The sequence below is a fragment of the Nicotiana tabacum genome, chromosome 4 (assembly GCF_000715075.1).
Source record: "Nicotiana tabacum cultivar K326 chromosome 4, ASM71507v2, whole genome shotgun sequence".
Classification (NCBI taxonomy): domain Eukaryota; kingdom Viridiplantae; phylum Streptophyta; class Magnoliopsida; order Solanales; family Solanaceae; genus Nicotiana; species Nicotiana tabacum.
In genome coordinates this window covers 31,295,870-31,323,280 of record NC_134083.1, presented here as the reverse complement: position 1 = coordinate 31,323,280, position 27,411 = coordinate 31,295,870, and the positions used below count along the sequence as shown (strand labels likewise).

At 40.3% G+C, this 27,411-nt stretch overlaps 1 protein-coding gene across 1 annotated transcript in view; it reads left to right on the top strand.

The window, feature by feature from the left end:
• The window catches only part of LOC107801129 (NAC domain containing protein 52-like), a 33,834-nt gene extending 7,208 nt beyond the window's left edge, over positions 1–26,626 (top strand). The window contains exon 2 of the mRNA XM_075250744.1: positions 25,777–26,626. Within this exon, the coding sequence (XP_075106845.1) occupies positions 25,777–26,571 (795 nt within the window). The 3' untranslated portion in view covers positions 26,572–26,626. The remainder of the gene's footprint in view (positions 1–25,776) is intronic.
• Positions 26,627–27,411: the final 785 nt, after the last annotated feature.

The window sequence follows — 27,411 nt, the reverse complement described above, 5'->3', positions numbered from 1 at the left end:
CCTAGTATGAGATAGGCATCATCACGACATGTGAGATTTTGGGTCGTGACAAGTTGGTATCAGAGCTTTTGGTGACATAGGTCTCACGAGTCATGAGTAGGTTTAGTAGAGTCTTGCAGATCGGTACGGAGACGTCTGTACTTATCTTTGAGAGGCTGCCGAAACCTTAGGAAAATTTCAGTTTCTTATATTCTATCATAGAGAATCGATTCAGCTTGAAACATAACTCTTTGAATTTCTTCCACGCATTCGTATGCATACATGATCACTTAGTATCAGCTTTGCATTGCCAGTCTGGAGGAATTGAGTCCAGGTTTAGACCGTAGCTTAGGCTCGGTAGCTTCAGTTGTAACATGTACAATTGGGCTCATATGTCCGGCAATGTCCCTACAAGTGGAATTTGTGGCTCGATGAGCGGTAGAATGGCTTTGTGATGAGTATGATGTAACTGCGGGATGTGTTAAGACGATTTGAATGTGACAGGAAATGTTTCCTTGAAATGTAAAGGAAGGCCATGAGGTGCTTTATTTTCGTTTTGATGTGACCTACAATCTCAAGTGTGAATGTTTTGAAAGATCTTTCACGTTGTTAAATTTTGGGGAAAATTAAATTTTCATGTCTGGTTAATGAGTTTGGACTCAGAAAGATTAAGTGATTTCATAGTAATTGTGGCTGCGAAAGGGTAAAACAAGATGCCAATTTGAGACTAAGCAGGCAGGTTATCTCCTGCAGAGTAATCTATGTAGGTGTGTTCCTTATGATGTGAATGAAGAGCTCATTTTCTGCCAGCGGGGTGTATGTGTTGAGACTTTAATTAGAATCTGGTTGAGAAAGTTGACTTGAGTGTTAAGAGAATGAATGCGAGATTAACGGAAGATTGAGGTATTTTATGGTTGGTGTGTCTTGAACTTGAGAAGAATTTCTGTTGAACTGACTGCGGTATTAAGGTAGTAATAAAGTATGGGTATTGTGAGTTATCAAGTATTTTAATCTATGGCTTTGAGCCAAGTGGGGGAGCCTGCTATTGACAATTCAATTCATGGTTATGTGTCAACTTTTTTTTTGGTCTGAAGTATACTTGGGAATCAATGATGACTTACAGAGGTGGAGTTCGAGAATGACTCGAGTAAGGAAATTTCTGGATATGGGTTATATTGCACTTTATGAAAAAAAAATCATGAGAAGATTAAATTGTTATTTCGAAGGATGTAGTGCGCACGGAGTATGAATTTGATTGGTGGTGTTAAGGCAGAGTTACTTCTTTAAAGGCTTATGTTTTTCAGCCCGTTTGGGCGGTACAATTTAGATTTGAGCATAGTGGGTGACTTTTGAAATGGTTATAAGGGATTCAAAATGTATATGTGGCAATATTTTTGGGTTTTGGTGACCAGCGTGGCTTGGATGAGATAGAGGAAATTAGTTCTAAAAACTTGGTTATGTGCAAATAGATTTCAAAGTGTTCTTGATTGATTCTACCATGGTTTAAACCGGATATTTTCTAGTAGTGTGGGACACATGTTGTGTATTGTGATTTTCTCCTGTAAAGAAGCAAGATAAAGGTTTCTAACTAATAGGGTATGTAAATTGTTGGTGACTCAGAGTTTATAATGAGATTCTCGTGCTTTTCACGTGATAGATATGGTGTGTTGTGAGGGATTTAGATTTATATGTATGAGGTGGCAGTTCATTCTTGAAAGGAAGATCACAAATTCTAAACGGAATGGTCAGTTTTATATATTTAGATGAATGTTATAGTTGCTCGGTAATCCCTGATAAGGGTGTGCGGTTGAAAGGGGAATTGTGTTTTGATTTACGGAGGTGCATTAGTATTACGGTACTCTCCTAGTTAATAGCCTACTGATATACAAGTTATTGATATGTGGCACATAGGAATTATGGAAATATTCCTAGTGGGATGATCGTGCATGAAGGATGTGATAGCCATGCGAGTGCTGGAGTTGTGATCAGTTACGATGGTTCATGTGTACTTATTTGATTGCTCCTGTATGATATTCCTAGATTAGAGGCCTGTGACCATGCCAGGCGAATTATGTTATTGGCACGTGAGTTGTTCGTGCGGATCCATGTACTGATATTTTTGGCACATGAGTTGTCCGTGCGGGTCCAGATATTGATACTATAGCACGTGAGTTGTCCGTGCGAGTGATGTTAACGTGAGCTCTAGAAGAGCTGGTTACTGTTATTAAATTTGTGTGTCTTGGTTCTACTATATATAACGAGCTTATAGCATTACAGTTGTAGTGGTGCTTGTTGAACTTGCAATATGGTTCTCTTCCTTGAGACATCTCCCATATTTGGGTACACGGATTGCACAATGGTGGCTGGAGTTATATTGATGTGGCGTGTCTATGGGATAGTTGTGTTTAGTAATATAAGGTCATTGGACGTAGAATGGGTACTATCAGGCTTGATTATGTATATTCGAGAGGATTATAATTCTGGTTGGGGTGAGAGAGCTCTATGGCTAGTTGATCTGATGAGTGGATATGAGTTTTGATTGTTGCTTTCATCATTGGCAGTGTATGAAGATTTTGGAATGAGGTTCTATTGAATGCGGGGTTTTAATACTTGTACTTGGTTGGTTTGGAGTAATTACTGTGATTATATATGGGGTTATGGCTATGGCTTGATACAATTTGTTCAGACTTATACGGTGTGTGAGATTTAGATCTTGGAAAGAATTTTGGGTGTTAGAAATTGGGCTCCAAGTTTTGGGCTAAGGTTAAATTAATGATTTCCAGTTATGTTATGTTTCCAGGCCTATATAGAATAGGGTGACGTGGGATCACCCCAGGTATGTGCATGGTAAGGAGGAACAATGATTTAAAGGCTTAGGAACAACTCTTGGCACGTTCAAGGACGAACGTATGTTTAAGTGGGGGAGATTGTAATGACCCGACAGGTCGTTTTGAGCATTTATGCTCCTTTCAACTATTTGAAGTCTTGAATAACTTCCTACGAGGTATTATGACTTGTGTGAACTGTCGGTTTTGGTTTTAAGGTATTTCGGAGTTAGCTTGGAAGAATAAATTTCATGTTGGAAGCTTAAGTTAAAATAGTTGACCGGTTATTGACTTATGTGTAAATGACCTTGGAATTTAATTCTGATGATTCCAATAGCTCCTTATGGTGACTTTGGACTTAGGAGCATGTCCGGAAAAATTATTTGGAGGTCCGTAGTGGAATTAGGCTTGAAATGCCGAAAGTTGAATTGTTGGAAAGTTTGACCGGGGGGTTGACTTTTTTATATCGAGGTCAGAATACGATTCTGAAAATTGGAATAGCTTCATTATGTCATTTATGACTTGTGTGCAAAATTTGAGGTCAATCGGACTTGATTCGATAGGTTTCGGCATCGAATGTAGAAGTTGGAAATTTCATAAGACTAAAGTTTCAATTGAGTTCGCACAAGACCTAACTTCAAATAAGCATAACTCTCTGATACAAAGTTTTATATGGTGTATTTCCTGTCAAATGAAATACCTTTGAGTCTAGTTTCTAACACTTCAAACCGTTCATCATTTGGACATTCCTACAAGAAGTTATGACAAAATTACAAAAGGCTGGAAAAATGCGATTCTGCGGTTAGATGTGCGACCGCAGAATCATTATGCGGTCGCATTATGACACATTGTGCGACCGCAAAATGGTCGCCGATATGCCCAGCGCAGCCCAGCTTTTGGCAGCGATTTAGCGGTCCATTGTGCAACCCGCATACCCATTGTGCGGTCCATTGTGCGACTGCATACATGTTTTCGGAAGGGTAATTTTCCTATTTTCATAACTCGACTGCATTTTGATAAATAGGTTTTGGGGCATATTTTGGGGCAATTATCTGATGATTTTAGAGAGTGTTCTAGAGAGAGAAAGTAGATAAAGTGTCTTGTTCATCAAATTCTTGTCCAAGCCTTGAAATCCAACAAGAAATCCCTCAAGTTCTTTATCAAAGAGGTAAGGTTCTAACCCATAATCTTCAATTCCGAGTTTGGGTAATGATGAGTGATTTAGAGTATGATTCATGGGTGTAACAATATTATTTATACGTATCAATAAGGTTTATGGAAAGAGTGTTGAGTTCAAATGGGTAAAGATTGGGTCGAAAATGGTAAAAATCTTCAATGACTTTAACTGAAGATTTGAGGGTCGAGTTGATGTCGGAATTTGGTGAAATTTATATGATTGGACTCGTGGTTGGATGGGCGTTCATATTTTGTAACTTTTGTCGGGTTCCGAGACGGAGGGCCCACGGGAGATGTTTGAGTTAATTTCGAATTTTATTGGGAAAAATTAGTATTTCCTTATGAAATTAATTACGATAATTGGTATTGACTGAATCGAATTAATTGTGGCTAGATACAAGGTTTTTGGAGACCAATTCTCGCGGTAAGGGCATAACGAAATAAAGAATTAAACGGGTTCAGGTAAGTAACACTTCTAAACTTGGTTCTGAGGGTATGAATTCCCGAATTTGGTATGATATAAATTGTTGAAGGTGACGAACATGTAGACGTGCACCACAGAAATTGTGTCTTGAATAAATCCTGTGAAGTTGTAAAATTAAGGAATCATGTTATTATCTGAACATGTGGCACGTGTTAGAGGAATTAAGCTGAGACTAGTAATAAAGATCATGTTTAGGCTATGTGCCGATATTTTAGGACTCATGGGACCGTGATGCTGTTGAATTAATTATTCTAAAATATACATTTCACACTCAGTAATAATTTTCCATTGTGAGGATATTTATGGGATTGAGCTGCGCGACGCAGCAGGCCATTTGGCTTTATTTATGTTATTATTAAATGTATCGGGGATGCCCTCCTGCAACAGGCCAGAATGGCTTTATACATTATTATTGTTCTGGATCGGGGTTGCCCGCCTGCAGCAGGCCAGAATGGCTTTATACATTATTATTGTTCTGGATCGGGGCTGCCCGCCTGCAGCAGGCCTTATTGTCTTTACTATATTATGGATCTGGGCTGCCCTCCTGCAGCAGGCCTTATAAGCTTTGTTATTATACGGACTGGGACTGCCCGCCTGCAGTAGGCCATATTGGCTTTGTATTATGCTTGGGCTGAAGGAGCCCCTCTGGAGTCTGTACACACCCCAGTGAGCATAGATGATCATCGATATTCGGGATGGACTTCCCAGGGTATGGACTTGCCTTACTTACTGCTTATATATATATATATTTGGAATAGATTTTCCCAGGGCATGGACTTGCCTTACTTATTTGTATTGTAATGAGTTATCTAGACATGGATCTTGTCAGTATCATTTATATATAGGGATAAATTATTCCAGGGCTAGATTGGCCTTATACCGTACTGAGTGACTGACTGTCAGTCGATGTATATTTATATACGGGTTGGAACACCCCTGGGCTGGATTGGCCATAAATGGTACCGAGTGACCGGATAATTTATGACCAGTATTTACCTGAGGTCTTTCTACTGAGATGTCATATTCCTCATATCATGCAGTATTGATCTATTTCACTTGTACTGAGTTTAACTGTTGAACTTAAAAGCATGCCTACATTTATGTACCATTACTTTTACTGGACTGTACCTGCGGAGCTCATCATTCTTTTAGCCCAGAGGTTAGTCTTGTTACTTATTGAGTTAGTTGTACTCATACTACACTCTACACCTCATGTGCAGATCCAGGTGCTTTCGGACACGGAGATTGTTAGATTTCAGAGTACTATAAGTTGGAGACTATCAAGGTAGCTGCTTGGCATCCGCTGACCTTGTCTTTCTTTCCTTAAGTTATTGTACTATTCTATATTTTTAGACATTGGTTTTTATCAGTCAATCATTGTACTCATATTAGATGCTCATGTACTCAGTGACACCAGGTTTTGGGAGTGTTATATTTGAAATTGTGAGATTTTTTCCGCTGAATTTAATTATTTATTTTTCAAATTTAAAAGATATGGTGGATTATTGAGATTTTCGGCTTGCCTAGTATGAGATAGGTATCATCACGACATGTGAGATTTTGGGTGGTGACACGCGACCACCTGAAACACTGTAGGATGCCTGGAGCGCTGAATGAAATGGCCTGGGAGGATGACCTCTACCAAAAAGTACCCCTGCCTCTAGATGAGGCACCACTGAACCCACCGAACTGATGAGGCCTATTATTAGACCCCTGCCCTCTCTCCTGTGCAAGAACCACCTCGATCCTCCTAGCAACATTAGCAGCCGCCTGAAAAGAAATCTTACTTCCAGTCTCCTTGGCCATCTGAAGCCTGATAGGGTGAGTGATCAAAGAGTGTTTTCTGTCTATTATGCAGTATTTGAGTAACGATCAAACAGTGAATGTATCTGCATACATGTGGAGAATGACTATATTGCTTTATAAGGTTCTTGTCATCGTTGATCTTAACAATAGTATAGACGTTCTCATGCACTTCAATGTTGGAATTCTTAACTGTCACTATAAACATGACAGTTTTATCAACAATACCAAAAGTCTAAAATCGGATTAGTATTAGAAGTGCTAAAACCACAGAAAGAATTAAAATAAAATATACATTTACTAAACCCTCTTTTAAATCGTTAGCAGGCTTCTCATTCCGGTAGACTCTGTATTGAGTCGTTTTATACTATACTTCTTATTTTCTTGTTGAATTAAAATAAATTAACTTCTTAAAGAATTAAAATAAATTAACTTCTTAAAGAATTAAAATAAATTAACTTCTTATTGTTAATTTAGTATAAACAATATCATTTGTTCTACAAAGATTGTTGCTCCCAAAAATGGCAGAGGGAATGGTATAAAAATAATAAAGCTCTTCCTTTTGTGTGATAAAACAATTGGCCAGTTCCTATAAATAGAAGGGTGTATTGGAGGTTCGAGTTAATTTTTACTACAATTCTACATATATACCATGTTTACCTTAATTGAAAACATACATTAACAATTAAAATAAAATAACATACCTCTACTAAACCTTCTTTTAAAGCATTAACAGACTTCCCTATGAGCTTTGTTGCTTCAGGATCCTAAAACAACAAAGATATAAAGCCAGTGCCATCCATTACTTGCACTTGAGGCTTGTGCCTGAAAGACATGTTTATGATAAAAATTTAAACTTCAGTTTTTTTAATTTTTTAAGTAAGCAAAGAATCCTATCAAACCTATGAGCGACAGAATTATCAAGGAGGTCATATTTCTTGCAATGAAATTTACTCCCAATTTTATCAACCTTCTATGGGCATCTCTTGCACCTCAAATATGACCATTCCTTTCCAGTTGCAGATTCGCTACAGTCGTAACAATCCAAATTTATCCTTCCTGAAAAAAAGAACTAAAGTTGTAGCAATGTATCTAGTAATTTTGATTGTTAGAATATCAATCTAAATGCCAAAGAGCATAAGCTGTGAAAATTCCATTATATTCCATTAAATCCCGATGTCCAAAACCAAATAGATAAGCAACAATAAGCATCTATATTCAATTAGTTTTATTTATGTCAGCTTATTAATTTTGGAGCTGAGATTATGAGGTTTGGTACTATTTTACATATACCGATAATGAAATAAACGTGCATAAGAGCATTTCATTCCAACAAAAGCATTGAAGATTTCACTCCGAATTTTAAGATCGTGAATTGCTCATAAACTTATGTAACAGGGAGAAAAAAAACATATATGTGCATAATAGAAAACAAATAGTGTATTAGATCCAATACTTTTATATATACATACTGTCTGAAATAAAATAGACAGAATATAAATATCAGAAGAGACACTGGTAGCTGCAGAACGACTCAGAAAGGCAGCTCACCACTATGCCTCGGGATGACGTGGGTATGTGATGATAGGTCCTCCACTAGTACCTGTCTCAGATCCTGCACAAAAAGTGCAGCAAGTGTAGTATGAGTACGTAAACAACGTGTACCCAGTAAGTATCAAGCCTAATCTCAAAGTGGTAGAGACGAGATGGCCGACTTTGACACTCACTATAGGTCAATAACAATTGAAATAAAACTAGGATATTTAAATCAATGATTTACAGAATTTACAAATAATTTATTTACTCAGCGGAAATAATCTAATTCTTTCAAATGTAACAATTCTCAATATATTAATTAAATTCCTTTAACTCAAATAATTTCTAATTTATCAATTAAATCTCATTTACAGGAGTAACAATTAATTCCTTAACAAGCAAGAATAATAATTTATTAAATTTCAAGGATTCTTCCAATTTATTAATTAGCTTCACAAGCTGAAATAATTTATTAAAGTATCGTGTAATTATTATTATTAAGCACGATTTCTACCGAGGACGTACGACCCGATCCAGAGTGTCGTGTACACTGCCGAGGGACGCGCGATCCATAGATGCATCTATCCTGCCGAGGCGTTCGGCCCGCTCCACAAGAAAGGAGGACATTTTTTTATGTGCCTCCGGAAGGAGAGTATATTAATTATGAGTTGAATTTGGGAGGAGAACAATTTTTTTTAACAATTAATTGATTTAAACATAAAATAAAACTTATGAGATTTTCATCCTTTAATATCTTTATCTAACAATTCACAATATATTCATATAGATATCAATTAATATAAATATATCAAAGAATACAATTTACACAAGTAAGGCATGCTTTGAGTCCTAAACTACCCGAACTTTAGCATTTATAGTAGCTACGCACGGACCCTCGTCACCTCATACATACGTAGCCCCCACAATTATCAACAATTATTTAATTTTTAATCTCCTATGAGGTAATTTCTCCCTCACAAGATTAGACAAGAGACTTACCTCGTCTTGCTCCAATTTAATCCACTATAAGGCCTTTTTCACGATTATCCAACTCCGTCTGGCTCGAATCTAGCCAAAATAATTCGATAAAATCACTAATTATTATAGGAATCAATTCTATAAGGAAATACTACATTTTTGATAAAAATTCTGAAATTAATTAAAAATTCGCCCGCGGGGCCCACATCTCGGAATCCGACGAAAGTTACGAAATTCGATAACTCATTCAATTACGAGTCCAACCATACCAGTTTCACTCAAATCCGACTCCGAATCGATACCGAAATCTCAAAATTTCGTTTCCATGAGATTTCTAAACTTTTTCAAATTTCAAATCTCAAAACACTAATTAAATTGTGAAAATAATGATATACTTGTATATGTAAACCAAATCCGAGTTAGAATCACTTAGCCTAATGTTTTTCCCTTGAAAATCTGCCAAAAGTCGTCTCTGCTCAAGCTCAAGTTCGCCAAAAATGGCAAATGGGACGAATGTCCTCTGTTTTTATAACTTACGACTCTGCCTAGTTCGATCAAGGAGCTCGATCAGGGGAGCTCGATCTCGGGAGCTCGATCTCAGGGAGTTCGATCAAGGAGATCGATCTCAAGGAGCTCGGTCTCAGGGAGCTCGGTCATGGCCTCGATCAGGGTATCGAGGTTGGGCCTTCGATCATAGCCTCAATCATTGCATCGAGCTTGAGCCTTCGATCAGGGCATCGAGCATGGGTCTCGATCCTAGCTCTCGAGCCTTACCTTCGATCATGCCCTCGAGCCTTGCCTTCGATCGAGGCTTCGATACTGAGCCTCGTCCCTGGCTTCGACTCAGGCCTCGATCGTGGGCTAGATATCTACGGCTCAATCTGAGGCTCGATATCTGTGCTCGATCTGAGGCTCGATCACAGCCCAGAATATATAGCAGAAGAGAAAATTGCAACAGTTTTTTAAGTCCAACTTTTGATAATCTATTGTCAAATTAAAATCAATTATGTTTTATTTTTTTAAATAGGACCCAGATTCCAATTGTGGACAAGTCACTGATGCAGACACAACATTCAAGAGGATTACTTCAAACTTTTCATGTAGAACTTCTCATCTACAATATGATTTTAATAATTTATTTTTCTCTTCTGATTATTTGTTAACTATTTTCGTTTTGTAGGATTCAATGACCTGTAATGAGATGATTTCTCCTACAAAGAGCCCTGCCAAGAGTAGTAGAGAAGAGGATGGATCATCTGTAGTATAAGTTGATGATGATCTTGCATAATTATCAAGTAACAAGGTCAAAAGAGTGATTAAACAGGGAGAAAATCCATGAATGGCTGTATTTACTTCATTTTAAATAATGTTATTCAAACAATTGCATTAGCAGGTACTTTGGTACGAAGGAGAAGTAGTTTTAGTTGTATTTTAATTTAGTTTCTGCCATTTAGAATCATGATTTATAAGCTGAAATTACTTGACTCTTTATGTTATCGACATGATTGATATTAGAAGAGCTACTGGAAACTTTTGAAATATCGTATTTGAACGTTTATGTTGTTATATTGTTTAAAGAATGATGAGAAGGAACTTTTGAATGTTATATGTGAGTTAAGTGAATGAATGAAGAGTTGAATAAGTGTCTTTATGTAGTTAAAGTTTCCATATCTACTCGTGTTTGTGAGACTTCAAACTTTTGATATTTATATTTTATATATGAGATATTGAAGTCACCCCTGTAAAATGGAAAAACATGAATCAATTCTCCGGCCTTTGAGCATAGCATCCCAGTTTAGGAACCTGGAAAAAAGCTTCCTAAAGTGTAACTCTTTTAGGCACGATCCTTCAGTAATCTTTATGTTTTAGAAACCATGTGATTGTAACGACCCGACTTGTCGTTCTGAGAATTTACGTCCCGTTCCACGACTTAAGGCCTCGAGCAGCTTCGTAATATGTGCTATGACTTGCGTACAAGATCGAATTTGGTTTTCGGAAGGTTCGAAATTAAATCGAAAGAATAATTCTTATTTTTGAAGCTTAAATGAAAAGAGTTGACCGAAGATTGACTTTTGAGCAAACGACTTCGGGATGGAATTTTTGTTCCAGAAATTGGAATATGTCTTTGGTGTCATTTATGACTTGTGTGCAAAGTTTGAAGTCAATCAGAGTTGGTTGTTATGAATCGGCGTTAGTTTTGGAATTCGGAAGTTCATAAGTTTCTTAGGCTTGAATCGATACGCTATTCGTGATTCTAGTGTTGTTGGAGGATGTGAGGCCCCTCGAATTTCCTATTAGTCTGAGGCCATAAGCACGCTCATAAGTCGCTTAAGTGTCGTCTTGCCTTTCCACGAGAGATTAAGGACTGGAAAAACTTAGATGATCATGATATTAGGTGTAGGAGGTGTATTGGATGTTGTTAGGGTCTAAGGAGATCCCTAGAACTAAGACAAGTTGAGAGCTATGCAATGGGCTAAAGTTTCAAATAAATTCGCTCAAGATACGACTTCAAAAGCATGCAACTACCAAATTATAAAGACTTAGATGATGATATACCTAACAAATTAAAGCCCTTTGAGTCAAGTTTCCAACGCATCAAACCGTTTGTCATTTGGATATGTATACAGAAAGTTATGGCCAGTTTACCAGACCTATGCCATATGCGCGCCAAGATGAGCGCACGCGCATATAAGGGGGGGTTTCTACCTCGTGTGCGCGGCCAGATGCGCGGTCACTTGCCCAGGTGCGCAGTCGCGCATGTAGGATCCCTATAAATACCCACAAGTTGGGGGAGAGAGAGTGGCTAAGTCATTTCTTCAAGACTAGGGCTTTCTCTCCATCACCTATCCGACCAAGGCTTTCAATACACACCAAAGGTGAGTTTTTAAGTGTGTTTTTATGATGATTTCACTTCTCAATCACTAGTTACAACAAGGTTTTGATTGGATTCCATAGGATTTACAAAATCTCAAGAACACCCCAAAAGTTGTCTTTCAAGATTTGGTCTACAAGAGGTATGTCTACTATCTCTAACTAATTCATGGTGATTATTTATGTACGAAATATGTGTTAGGACTTATGGGATCGTGATTGGAAGCAATGAGTGCCCAACCTAGGTGTGTTGGTATTGTAGAGATTGTAAAATGAATTAATTGATAAGATTTGTGGGTTGGGAGTGAATTCTTAGGCATGCATGTGCTAAGTGAAGTTGTGGATGGCCTAGAGAGAATTGTGAGGTGAATCATTTGTGTGAAAGGTGATTGTTAGGTGAAGAAATTTCATTGAAGGGGGTTGTAGAAAAATATGCACATTACATGTTTGATAAAATGTCTAAATGACTTAAAGTATAGAAATCTTGCTAATGTTGGTTCAATTGTGTTGCATTGTTATAGATTGAAATTTGTCTAGTGTGGTGGACCATCGTAGTATTATTAAGGGACGAATTTCAGATTTGAGCCGCCCGGAGGTGGCTTCACTCGCGAAGATCATTTAAAGTATCGGTTTAGTTTCGTCGAGGTAAGTATCTTGCCTAACCTTGAGTGGGGGAATCACCTCTTAGACATTGAGTCTTATGTGAAAATTGTGTGATTGAAAACCGTATACACAAGGTGGCAAGTACGTACTTGATTTATATGTGCAAACTATATCGGTTAAAATTCGTAGACACACTTAAGTATTAAATTGGAAATTGTTGGTACTTATTAAATCCTTTATTGTCATGCCTCATTCCTTGTTTTCCGAGTTTGCTCTTATATGATAATTTGGTGTGATTGTTAGTTGACTTTTATGTGGATTCTTTGTTCTGTTGAGTTTCCATTTAGTGGAATTAATTTCATTAAGGATTTTTTATTTGTAAATAATTAATTAATTAAATTTGAAAAATAGGTATTAATTTAATTACCAAGAATATGGATTAAAGAAGATGTTATTCTTGCTGAGTTACTTTTCCATCCTTGTTGTTGTTTTTGAGATTTTATATACATTGTGTTGATCCGTGGGCTATCAGTTGTGAAATTTATTGATTTCGTTGTACCTTTGGAAATGTTGTGGCCTATGGGCAATTTGTAATTATGAGTTGATTATGTTGTGATAATATTCTGTGTGAATTGTTGTGTGATTTGGGTTACTGTTATGCGGCGTATAAGGGTGGCATCCCACTGTTGATATTATGCGGGAATAAGGGTGGCATTTCACGGTTGTTATGTGTGGGGATAGTGTCTGGGCGGAGTAATAAGGGATGCAATTAAACGAAGCGATGATGAAGTCTATTATATGAGTGATAAGGGTGGCTATAGGAGTGATAAGGGTGGATATTGATTTTGTCAGAGTGGAAGGATAAGGGAGGCTATTACAAGAGAGATAAGGGTGGCTATAAGAGAGATAAGGGTGGCTATTGTCAACGTGAACCTAGTGCTTTGATACCATGTTGTCACGGCCCAATTTCACCTATAGGTCGTGATGGCGCCCAACACTACGGCTAGGCAAGCCAACTTAATAAATTAAGCATATATTGACAAAATTTAAAACCAAAAAAATAATAAAACACCAAATTCTACCAATGTGTGTGTCACGACCCGAAATTTCCCACCGACGGGACCGTGATGGTGCCTAACATTTTACTTGCTAGGAAAGCCAATGTTAGAAAATCATTTACCAATTCCTTGTTTCCATTTAGTAATTAACATTAATTAGCTACAATAAAATATAACAAGTGTGGAATATCATAAATCTGTATTAACTATTACCACCCGAATCTGGAGTCACAATTCACGAACATTCTAGAATTTACAACAAGTGTATTCTCCCGAAGTACTACTCTCCTATTCAAAATAGATTAATGCATATATTCCTATGGAATCAATCTATTAAGAACGCATTAAGATTATAATATTTAATTAAGTATGGTGACTAGGTATATTCCTATCCTAACCATTAAGCTTAGTCTTGCATTTATACGCGTTTGGGGGGGGGGGGTCTTGGTCCGAAATAACCTTAACCCGGACGAACTAGGAAAATTTTTCCGTCACTAGCGCTCAAGGTAGCATGGGGCGCTAGACTTTTCAACATTCATATATATATATATATATATATATATATATGAGAGAGAGAGAGAGAGAGAGAGAGAGAGAGAGAGAGACGAACCACAGTATCAACGAAGGCAACGTTGGCGGATGTTCAAGCATTAAACCACCAGCAACTTTAAGTATTATTCCCTCCTCAAAGTATTTTCAGTTTCTATATATATATATATATATATATATATATATATATATATATATATATATATATATATATATTCTCTTTATTCATGAATGAATAAGAAACAATATACATGTGCTTAGGGGCATAAATTTTATGAAAAATATTTTTTCATAAAAAGAACCGAAAAATGTGTGATTGATTTTTATATAGAGCGCTCTCAGTGCCCAGAGAGGTTTAAAATTAGTTCGAGTAATAGATTCAGCCCATAAAATGTAAGGGCAAAAAAAAATTAGAAATCCAGACAAATTACTTGAGTCCCAAGCGCAACCCTCCCAGGAACTGTTAATTAGAAATTTTCTATTAGACCAAATTGCAGTTAATTACCTAAGGTAAAAAATTAAAAAACCTTGAAAACGAAAATGAGGAAAGTAAGTACATTATTCTTTAATTTCTTAATCTTTCTTTATTTTCTTAAGAAAACTATTTTGTAACGATCCGACCGGTAGTTTTGAGAGTAATATCCCTGATCCCTTATTTTCTGCTTTCCCCGTATCTGTTTTTGCTTGTGTGACTTGTCGGGAGGTTTTCTTGTGGTTTCGGAGTGATTTGGGACACTTAGTCCCTAAAACCTGAAGCTTACGTCTTAGGATTTTGACCGTAATCCGAACTATGTGAAGATGACTCCGAAGTTCTGTTGGTTCCGTTAGCTCCGTTGGGTAATTTTGGACTTAAGAGCGTGTCCGGACTGTAAATTTGAGGTCTGTAGCTGATTTAGGCTTGAAATGGCGAAAGTCAGATTTTTTGAGATTTTGACCGGAAGTGGACTTTTTGATATCGGGGTCGGATTCCAATTTCGATAGTTGGAGTAGGTCCGTAATGTTGAATATGACTTGTGTGAAAAATTTGAGGTCAATCGGACTTGATTTGATAGATTTCGGCATCGGTTGTAGAAATTTAAAGTTTCAAGTTCATTAAATTTGGATTGGAGGGTGATTCATGTTTTCGTTGTTGTTTAACATATTTTGAGGGCTCGACTAAGTTCGTATGATATTTTAGGACTTGTTGGTATATTTGGTTGAGGTCCCGGAGGCCTCGGGTATAGTTCGGATGCTTAATGGATAAAAAATTGGACTTGTGTATCTGCAGAAGTTTTTGGTTTCTGGTGTTCTCGCACTTGCAGTGGGGAGACCGCAGGTGCAGATTCGCTCGTGTGGATGAACGAGCGCAGATGCAGGATTTGGCAGCCCAAGCTAGGTTCGCAGGTGCGGAGGTAATTGCACAGAAGAGGCCTCGCTTCTGCGGTTGGTCTGTGCGCAGGAGCGGTGAGGGTCGCAGGAGCGCATCCGCAGGTGCAGCGCTACTCTCGTAGATGCGGACCCAAGGGACTTAAGTTAAGTCCGCACCTGGAATAGAATTTCCGCAGGTGCGATTATAGGCCAAGTTTGAGGGTTTTATCCCATTTTCAATTTTGGGACTTTTAGATCTCAAATTTGGACGATAATTTGGGAGATTTTCATATGAATCTTTTGGGTAACGATTCTTAACCCATTTATGGTTATATTCCACTAATCTATCACTAATTTCATCTTTTAATTTTAGATTTGGGTGGAAAATTTGGGAAAAATGGGAAGAAGTTCTTCAACTATGTTTTTGAGTTTTGATTGGGATTTTGATATCAGATTTGGATAATTTGGGTACGAATGAGCTCGTGAGTGAATGGGTGTTCATATTTTATAACTTTTCTCGGATTTCAAGATGTGGGCTCATGAGCGCGGGGGCCGGGTTGAGCCTATTTCAGATTTTGGCTTATAATTTCGTATTTTTCTTGTGGAATTGATTCTTTTAGCCTATATTAATTATATCGTACTGCTTGTGGCTAGATTCGGGGTGTTTGGAGATTGATTCGAGGGGCAAAGGCATTGCGGAGTATGATTTTGCACGGTTTGAGGTAAGTAACAGTTTTAAATCTGGTCCTGAGGGTATGAAACCCCGAATTTTGATATGATATGATTATTTTGGAGGTGACGCACATGCTAGGTGAAGGGCGTGTGGGCGTGCACCGTGGGGGATTGTGACTTGGTCTGTCCCGTGAGACTGTAAAGTCGAATAGCTTATTATTAATTACATGTTCCCTATGTCTTCTAGAAATTTGATTGCCATTCATGTTAGAAACCATGCTTAGGCCATATGATATCACGGTTGGGACCCACAACTGTCGAGTACTTATTGAATTAGCTTCTATTTGCTTCATAATTTTACTTGCGTGTCATATCTTTATTTCCTCTTGTTTTCTTGTTGATACTTGTTATTATTTCTTTTGGGCTGATTTGTATGATTTTTGAGAGCCCAAGAGGCTGGGGAGGTTAGTGACTGAGATAGGGCCCGAGTGCCGAGCTGTGAGCTATGTGAGTGTATATGGATCGGGTTGCACGCTGCAACGAGCCTGAGGGCTGTATGTATATGGATCGGGTTGCACGCTGCAATGAGCCTTATGGCTATTTATATGGGATTGGACTGCATGCCGCAGCGATATATAGATTGGGCTGAAGGAGCCCCTCCGGAGTTAGCAACCCCTAGTGAGCGCAGTACCTATCGTATGTGAGTGTTGAGGGATGAGAGCCGAGTGATAAGCTATTGAGAAAGAATGAGTGATTTTTGCCCTGAGAGGAGTTATTTGTTTCCATTGTTGTTGCACATAGTTGTTATATGTCATTGTTTTGAAACTTCTGAGGGATATTATATCAATGTTTTACTTGAACTTGACATTTATAAATTGATTTGACTTAAACTGCCGAATTTGAAAGCAGGTCCACTTTCTTGTTGGGATTACAAAAAATGAACTATTACTGTGTTGCTCGTCACTATCTTTCAGTCCCTTATTTTTCATTGTTACTTACTGCGTGGGTTGTACTCATGCTGCACCCTGCACTTTGTGTGCAGATCCAGGTATTCCCGGTCATAGCGGGTGTTGATATTTGAGCAGCTGATTCCGGAGACTATCGAGGTAGCTGCATGGCATTCACAGGCCTTGGCTCTCATTCATTATCTTTATCACATTTCAGTTCTTATTCCTTAGATGTTGTATTAGAATGCTGTTGGTATATATGCTCATGTACTTGATGACACCCCGATTTTTGGCATAGATTGTATATTGATGCGAGTTTATTTCTGTTCCACAAAGGTTTTTCTTAAATATTAATTGCTTCCGTCTATAATTTCAAAGTTTTTACTGTGTTAAGATAGTGAGTAGTGGCTTGCCTAGTACTACGATTAGCGCCATCACGATGGTTGGTTTTAAGTCGTGACAAGTTGGTATGAGAGCCTAGGTTACATAGGTCTCACGAGTCTTGAGCAGATTTAGTAGAATCTTGCGGATCGGTACAGAGACGCCTGTACTTATCTTCGAGAGGCTGTCGAACCCTTAGGAAATTTCACATTCTTGAATTCTTGTCGTGCGAATCATTTGATTCTGGTAACCTAATTCTCTCACAGTTGGTGAGGACGCGTACTATGGGGCAGGATGGACAGCCACCAGTACCACCAGTTATGGCCGCGAGAGGCCGAGGTCGCGGTAGAGGCCGCGGTAGGGGCAGAGGTGCAGCTCGCACCGCAGCTAGGGCAGCACATATAGATCCACCAGTTGCCCTAGTTCAGGAGTAGGCTCCAGTTGTGGATGAGCCTGTGGGACTAGCTCAGGCACCACCTGTGCCCATTGTGATTCCAGGCCTTCAGGAGGCCTTAGTTAAGATTCTGACCATGTGCACCAGTCTTGCTCAGGCGGTCCCTATTCCGGCCACAACAGCCACTTCTCAGGCCGGGGGAGGTGCCCAGACTCCTGCCACCCGCACACCAGAGCAGGTGCTACATAGACTCCAGACATCGGGGGCACCACCAACCCAGCCGGTTACAGTTGCTGAGGACTATGTGGTTCCTGTCATGCACGATGATGAGCAGCGTCAATTGGAGAGATTTAGGAGACTCCAGCCTATATCTTTCAGTAGCACCGAGGGAGAGGATGCACAAGGCTTCTTGGACAGGTGTTAGAGGATACTCTATACAGCAGGTATTCTAGAGACCAGTGGGGGCTCGTTCACTACTTTTCAATTCTCTGGGGCTGCCTTCAGTTGGTGGGAGGCTTACGAGAGACGTAGGCCAGTCGGCGCAGCACCCTTTACCTGGTAGCAGTTCTCCGGAATATTCCGATGAGAAGTTCGTGCCTCAGTCCCGCAAAGAGGAGCTGCGCAGGTAGTTCGAGCAACTTCATCAGGGTGATATCTCCATGACACAGTATGAGATGAGATTTTTTGAGTTGTCCAGTCATGCTATCTGTTTGGTTCCCAAAGACAAGGAGAGGATCAGGAGGTTCATAGATGGCCTCACTTTTCAGCTGCGATTGCTTATGACTAGAGAGAGAGAGAGAGCGGTTGGTGCTACTTTTGAGGAGATTGTCGACATTGGTCGTCAGATTGAGATGGTTCACAGCTAGGAGCGGGTTGAGAGGGAGGCCAAGAGGCCTCGTGGACAGGGTGGATTGAGCGGTGTTCCTTCTAGGGGTCACTTCTACCATGACAGGGGTCGTCCTTACAGGCATGCTAAAACGGCTCGCCCTGTTCACCATGGTGCATCATCTAGCCCTGGATCACACAATTACTAGCAGGGTCACTCATCTCTTAGTGCCTTCCAGCTCAGAGTTCGTCCCATGCTCCATTGGGTCAAGGCTCGTCTATGCCAGGTCCTTCTACCAGTTATCCTGGTGCTCGGGGCCCCCTCCAGTCCCCACCACCAGCACCGGGTAGTTGCTATGAGTGTGGAGAGTTTGGCCATATCAAGAGGTATTGTCCCCGCCTTATGGGAGGTTAGACTCAGCAGAAGAGTCAGACTACAGCTTCAGCACCAGTTACTTCACTACCCGCTCAGCCAGCTCGGGGTGGGGCCCAGTCAGCTAGAGGTCGCCCTAGATGGGGAGGACGATCGAGTGGCAGTCAGGCCCGATTCTATGCTCTTCTCGCCAGACCAGATGCCAATGCTTCGGACGATGTAATCACATATATTGTCTCAGTTTTCCACAGAGATTCCTCTGTACTATTTGACCCTAGTTCCACTTATTCATATGTGTCCTCGTATTTTACTCATTATCTAGATATGCCCCGTGAGTCTCTAGTTTCATCTGTTCATGTATCTACTTCAGTGGGCGATACTATTATTGTGGATCGAGTATATCGGTCATGTGTGGTGACTATTGGGAGCCTAGAGACCAGAGTAGATCTCTTAGTTCTAAGTATGGTTGATTTTGACGTGATTTTGGGTATGGACTGGTTGTCTCCAAATCGTGCGGTTCTAGATTATCACGCGAAGACCGTGACGTTGGCGATGCCAGGATTGCCGAGAGTTGAGTGGAGCGGCTCTATAGACTATGTTTCCAGTTGAGTGATTTCATACTTGAAGGCTCAGTGGATGGTTGAGAAGGGTTGTCTATCTTATATGGCCTTTGTGAGGGATGTTAGTGCAGAGACCCCTGCTATTGATTTTGTTCCAGTGGTGCGATATTTCCCGGATGTGTTTCCTACAAACCTGCCGGGCATGCCGCCTAACTGGGATATTGATTTTAGTATTGATTTGGCGCTGGGCACTCAGCCCATTTCTATTCCACTGTATCGTATGGCACCGGCGGAGTTGAGGAATTGAAGAATCAGCTTTAGGAACTCCTTGATAAGGGGTTTATTCGGCCTAGCGTGTCACCTTGGGGTACACCAGTTCTATTTGTGAAGAATGAGGATGGTACTATGAGAACGTGCATTGATTACATACAGTTGAACAAGGTCACAATCAAGAACAAGTATCCTTTGCCGCGTATTGATGATCTATTTGACTAGCTTCAGGGAGCGAGGGTTTTCTCCAAGATTGATTTGAGGTCAGGGTATCACCAGTTAAAGATTCGGGACTCAGATATTCTTAAGACAGCTTTCAGGCCCCGATATGGCCATTATGAGTTCCTTGTGATGTTTTTTGGGCTGACCAACGCCCCAGCAACGTTCATGCATCTGATGAACAGTGTGTTTCAGCCTTACCTTGACTCGTTCGTTATTGTTTTCATTGATGACATCCTGGTATACTCTCGTAGCCAGGAGGAGCATGCTCAGCATATGAGGATTGTGTTACAACGGTTGAGGGAGGAGAAGCTTTATACAAAGTTCTCCAAGTATGAGTTTTGGCTCAGTTCAGTGGCGTTCTTGGGGAATGTGGTGTCCAGTGAGGGTATTCTGGTAGATCCGAAGAAGATAGGGCGGTTCAGAGTAGGCCTAGACCGTCCTCAGCCATGGAGATTTGGAGTTTTCTCGGTTTGGCTGGTTATTACCGTCATTTTGTGGAGGGTTTCTTATCTATTGCATGGCCCTTGAATAAATTAACCCAAAAGGGTGCTCCTTTCAGGTGGTCGAGTGAGTGCGAGGAGAGCTTCCAGAAGCTCAAGACTGCTTTGGCCACGACTCCAGTTCTTGTTCTACCATCAGCTTCTGGTTCTTACGCAGTGTATTATTATGCCTCGTGGATCGGTATTGGGTGTGTTCTGATGCAGGAGGGTAGAGTGATTGCTTATGTTTCGCGCCAGTTGAAGCCTCATGAGAAGAAATATCCTGTCCACTACCTTGAGTTAGCAGCTACTGTTCACGCCTTGAAGATTTGGTGGCACTATTTGTACGGTGTCCATTGCGAGATTTACACTGATCACCGGAGTTTGCAGCATCTGTTCAAACAGAAGGATCTTAACTTGCGTCAGCGGAGGTGGTTGGAGCTTCTTAAGGACTATGATATCACAATTTTGTACCATGCCGGGAAGGCCAATGTGGTGGCTGATGCCTTGAGTCGCCAGGCGGAGATTTTGGGGAGCTTAGCATATCTTCTAGCAGCATAGTGGCTATTCGCATTGGACGTTCAGGCCTTAGCCAACCAGTTTGTTAGATTGGATATTTCTGAGCCGAGTCGAGTATTGGCTTGTGTGGTCTCTCGGTCTTCTCTTTATGATCGTATCAGGGAGTGCCAGTATGATGACCCCCATCTTCCTGTCCTTAAGGAAACGGTCCAGCACAGTGATGCTAAGGAGGTCACTATTGGGGATGATGGAGCATTGAGTATGTAGGGTAGGCTGTGTGTACCCAATGTTGATGGTTTGCGAGAGTTGATTCTTCAAGAGGCTCATAGCTCGCGGTATTCTATTCATCCAGGTGCCATGAAGATGTATCAGGACTTGAGGCAACATTACTGGTGGAGGAGAATAAAGAAGGACATAGTTGAGTATATGGCTCGGTGTCTAAATTTCCAATAGGTGAAGTATGAGCATCAGCGACCAGGTGGGTTGCTTCAGAAGTTAGAGATTCCGGAGTGGAAGTGGGAGCGGATCACTATAGATTTCATTGTTGGACTCCCACGGACTAATCAGATGTTTGACGCAGTTTGGGGAATTGTGGATAGGCTGACCAAACCAGCTCATTTCATTCCTGTGATGGCTACCTATTCTTCCGAGCAGCTGTCTCGAGTGTATATCTGCGAGATCGTCAGGCTTCATGGAGTACTGGCATCTATCATCTCTGATCGGGGTACGCAGTTTACATCACTGTTCTAGAGGGTAGTACAGCATTAGTTGGGTACTCAATTGGAGTTGAGAACAGCATTTCACCCGCAGACGGACGGACAGTCCGAACGCACTATTCAGATATTAGAGGATATGCTCCGTGCGTGTGTGATAGAGTTTGGGGGTTCGTGGAATCAGTTCTTGCCACTGGCGGAGTTTGCCTACAATAACAGTTAATAGTCGAGCATCCAGATGGCACCGTATAAGGCTCTGTATGGTAGGCAATATAGGTCTCCAGTGGTTTGCTTCGAGCCGGGCGAGGCTAGATTATTGGGTATAGATTTGGTTCAGGATGCTCTGGAGAAGGTTAAGGTAATTCAGGATAGACTGCGCACAGCCCAGTCCAGACAGTAGAGTTACGCGGATTGAAAGGTTCGCGATATTGTATTCATGATTGGAGAGCGGGTCCTGCTCCAGGTGTCACCCATGAATGGTGTTATGAGGTTCGAAAAGAAGGGCAAGCTGAGCCCGAGGTTTATCGGCCCATTTGAGGTATTGCGACGTGCTGGGGAGGTTGCTTATGAGCTTTCCTTGCCTCCCAATCTAGCAGGAGTTCATCCAGTATTCTATGTTTCTATGCTCCAAAAGTATCATAGCGATCCGTCTCACGTGTTGGATTTCAGCTCAGTCCAGTTGGACAAAGATTTATCTTATGTTGAGGAGCTGGTGGCGATCTTGGATAGGCAGGTTTGAAAGCTGAGGTCGAAGAATATTGCTTCTGTGAAGGTTCAATGGAGGGGTCAGCCGGCCGAGGAGGCAACTTGGGAGACCGAGCAGGATATGCGCAGCCGCTATCCTCACGTTTTTACCACTTTAGGTATGTCTTTATGCTTGTTCGAGGACGAATGATTATTTTAAGAGGGGGAGGATGTAACGACCCGGCCGGACGTTTTGAGAGTAATAGCCCTGATCCCCTATTTTCTGATTTCCCTATATCTTTTTCTACTTGTGTGACTTTCCGTGAGGTTTTGTTGTGGTTTCAGAGTGATTTGGGACACTTAGTCCCTAAAAATGGAAGCTTAAGTCTTAGGATTTTGACCGTAGTCGGAACTGCGTGAAGATGACTCCGGAGTTCCTTCGGTTCCATTAGCTCCGTTGTGTGATTTTGGACTTAGGATCGTGTTTGAACTATAAATTTGAGGTCTGTAGCTGATTTAGGCTTGAAATGGCGAAAGTCAAATTTTTGGAGATTTTAACCGAAAGTGGACTTTTTGATATCGGGATCGGATTCCGATTCTGGAAGTTGGAGTAGGTCTGTAATGTTGAATATGATAGGTGATTTGATAGGTTTCGGCAACGGTTGTAGAAATTTGAAGTTTCAAGTTTATTAAGTTTGAATTGGAGGGTGATTCGTGTTTTCGTTGTTGTTTGACGTGTTTTCAGGGCTCGACTAAGTTCGTATAGTGTTTTAGGACTTGTTGGTATATTTAGTTTAGGTCTCGGGGGCCTCGGGTGTAGTTCAGATGCTTAACGGATCGAAAATTGGACTTGTGTATCTGTTGAAGTTTCTGGTTTCTTGTGTTTTCGCACCTGCGGTGGGGAGACAGCAGGTACGGACTCGCACGTGGGGATGAAGGAGCGCAGATGCGGGATTTGGCAGCCCTAGCTAGGTTTGCAGGTGCGGAGGTAATTGCGCAGAAGCGGCTTCGCTTCTGCGGGTGGTCTGTGCGTAGGAGCGGTGAGGGTCGCAGGTTCAGTTCCTTGGTCACAGGAGTGCATCCACAGGTGCGGCACTTCTCTGGCAGATGCGGACCCAGGGGACTTAACTTAAGTCCGCACCTACGATAGGATTTTCGCAGGTGTGGCATCGCAGGTGCGATTATAGGCCCGCAGATGCGAAATCGCTGGGCAGAAAAGGCCAAGTTCGAGGGTTTTATCCCATTTTCAATTTTGGGACTTTGAGAGCTTTGATTTGGACGATAATTTGGAAGATTTTCAGAGGAAGCTTTTGGGTAACGATTCTTAACCCATTAATGGTTATATTCCACTAATCTTTCACTAATTTCATCTTTTAATTTCATATTTGGGTGAAAAATTTGGGAAAAATGGGAAGAAGTTCTTCAACTAAGTTTTTGAGTTTTGATTGGAATTTTGATATCGGATTTTGATAATTTTGGTACGAATGAGCTCGTGAGTGAATGGGTGTTCATATTTTGTGACTTTTGTCGGATTTCGAAATGTGGGTCCGAGAGGGCCGATTTGAGCCTATTTCGGATTTTGGCTTATAATTTCATATTTTTCTTGTGGAATTGATTCCTTTAGCCTATATTAATTATATTGTACTGCTTGTGGCTAGATGCGGGGAATTTAGTGACTGATTCTAGGGACAAAGGCATTTCGGAGTAGGATTTTGCGCGGTTTGAGGTAAGTAACAGTTTTAAATCTGGTCCTGAGGGTATGTAACTCCTGATTTTGGTATGATGTGATTATTTTGGAGGTGACGCACATGCTAGATGACGGGCGTGCGGGCGTGCACCGTGGGGGATTGTGACTTGGTCCATCCCGAGAGACCGTAAAGTCGAATAGCTTCTTGTTAATTACATGTTCCCCTTGTCATCTAGAAATTTGACTGCCATTCATGTTAGAAACTATGCTTAGGCCATATGATATCACTGTTGGGACCCGCAGTGGTTGGGTACTTGTTGAATTAGCTGCTATTTGCTTCACAGTTTTACTTGCGTGTCATATCTCCGTTTCCTCTTATTTTCTTGTTGGTACTTGTTATTATTTCTTTTGGGCTGATTTGTATGATTTTTGAGAGCCCGAGAGGCTGGGGAGGTTAGTGACTGAGATAGGGCCTGAGTGTCGAGCTGTTAGCTATGTGAGTATATATGGATCGGGTTGCACTCCGTAACGAGCCCGAGGGCTATATGTATATGGATCAGGTTGCACGCCGCAACGAGCCTTAGGGCTATATATATATATATATATATATATACGGATCGGGTTGCACGCCACAGCGGTATATCGCTTGGGCTGAAGGAGCCCCTCCAGAGTCTGCACACCCCCAGTGAGCGCAGGTACCTACGAGTGTGACTGTTGAGGGTTGAGAGCCGAGTGATGGGCTATTGACAAGGAATGATTGATTGTTGCCCTGAGAGGCGGTATTTGTTTCCATTGTTGTTGCACATAGTTGTTATATGTCATTGTTTTGAAACTTTTGAGGGATATTATATCAAGGTTTTACTTGAACTTAGCATTTATAAATTGATTTGACTTAAACTGCCGAATTTGAAAACAGGTCCACTTTCTTGTTGGGATTATTAAAAATGAACTATTACTGTGTTGCTCGTCACTATCTTTTAGTTTCTTATTTATCATTGTTACTTATTGAGTTGGTTGTACTCACGCTACACCCTGCACTTCGTATGCAGATCCAGGTGTTCCCGGTCATAGCGGTTGTTGATATTTGAGCAGCTGATTCCGGAGACTATCGAGGCAGTTGCATGGCGTTCGTAGGCCTTGGCACTCCTTCATTACTTTTATCGCATTTCAGTTCTTATTCCTTAGACGTTGTATTAGACTGATCCTATTATAGATGCTCATGTACTCGATGACACCCCGGTTTTTGGGATAGATTGTATTGTGATGTGAGTTTATTTCTGTTCCACAAAGGTTTTTCTTAAATATTAATTGCTTCCGTCTATAATTTTAAAACTTTTACTTTGTTAAGATAGTGAGTAGTGGCTTGCCTAGTACCATGATAGGCGCCATCACGACGGTGGTTTTGGCTCGTGACATATTTACTAGAAATTTCCTATATACTGAATGAAAAAGTACGATAAAATAAAGAAAATGAAATCGAGAAAAAGGCAAGCAAATTATATTTTCAGATTCTTCTATTAAATTGTGGAGATTTAAGTTAGTTAAAAAAACTTACGAATTGTGAAAATCAGTAAAGAAAGTTAGTTAAAAAAACTTAAGTATTCCCCAAAAATCAACACCTTTTCCTCTCCTAAAAATTTGTTTGCTAAATTTTCTCTATTGGAATTAACCTGATCAAATATCTATATATAGTCAATTACAACATTCACTTCAATAAACTTCCTCCATTCGTTTAGGGTTTCGTTTCATAGTTCGTCTTCTAACTTGAGAGAACAGTAGTGGTTCTTGTCTTTGCATATTGCGGCAATTGCTATTGTCTCATTCTTGTGTTTCTCTATAAGCAAGAAAAAGAGACGACCATATATTCCACGTCGAGGTTACCTATACGCCGTGGGTGTATCATGGGTGTTCGGTTTCACCCAACTGAAGCAGAGTTGATCAACTTTCTGAAAAGGTTCCTAAAGGGCGAGCCTTTGCCGAGTGAATGCCCTAATTTCCAACTTGCCGATATCTATGGAGACCAACCACCATGGGAGATATTTGGAGCTTCTGATCATCCCGAAGAGAAGGTTTGCTATTTTTTTACTCGGTTGAAGAAGCAGAAGAGCGAACATACAAGGGTACGTCGAACTTGCGCCAACGGGACATGGAAAGGCCAAACAGGTATTGATCCTATCAAGAATGGTAAGGGAACTGTGGTTGGGTTTAGAAGATGTTTCAAGTTTCAAACTAGTCGTAGTAAAGAAGGAGAGCACAATAAAATTTGGCTGATGAAAGAATATTCAGTCGGGGATGATTTTTTTAGAAAAAATAATATTCCTAAAGAGGATATTGCTGTGTGCCGAATCAAGAAGAATATAAGAGGTGAGAAAAATCATGGGGTAACTATGGAGGAACAAGATGTTGCCAAAATAATCGAAGCTATGTTGCATGAACCTGATGAAGATTACTGCATAACAGTACAACCAGCACCAATTTGTCACGCCGAACATCAAGTCATGGACGAGACTCAGAAGATGAACGAACATAATAATAGCAGCTATATTAATGACTGCTCCAACTACCAAGAAGAGATCAATTGGGCTGATGATGTGCTCCTAGATATTGACGATTTTGTTGATATAATCTGCTGTTGATCTTCACAATGTTGAATAATGAATGGTGGAACCGGAACGCAGGGAAGGAGAGAGCAGCAATCAGTTTACACCTTTATTGAATGAAGTTTACTCAATGGAACTTATAGAAAAGTAGAGCTTCCAGCTAGGTAATAGTGTCTCATCCAAACAAACTTCTTAAGAGAAGCTTGCCAGAAGATTTTACTTGTATTCATGTATATGGAGTATCACTTAATAATTTTGCCATGATTTTACATATATTATTCCTCTAGTGTATTTTGTTCGTTTCGCTGAAAACAATTCTCTTTTGTTGTTTCGATTGCGAGACCATTAGGAAAGATAGAAAACGTATATGCACTTTAAGTGAGAAAAAATATATCTTACTTTCACTCATACCCACAACACCATCTTACTACAATTTTTTCAATTTTTTTGAACACCTAACAATTTGACCCCTTATAAGTACTATACAGTTCTTTCTACATCGTTGCTCGTGATATCGCAATGAATCTCTCTTAATTAACTTACATGTTGTAAAGGATTTCATCCATCAAGTTATGCCCTCTGATTTTGTTTACATGTACAATCTAGTATCCCACATATTTGGATTTCTTGTCACGTTCTTACTGGTTTCTCTAATTCTGTATACAGTAATGCATATATATACGCGTAATCAATGTTGGTGCAGACTTTAATTTTGTAAATCCCTAAAGTTTTTTATTTTCTTCCGCATATTTAGAGGTGCGGCAGAACTGGTCCACATCTGGGATTGTTGACGTTTTGATTATTATTTAACTTGTAACCTAATATATGGTCAAGTTTATGATTTTAAACTTGTCGTAAAAAACGGAGAAAGTGAAC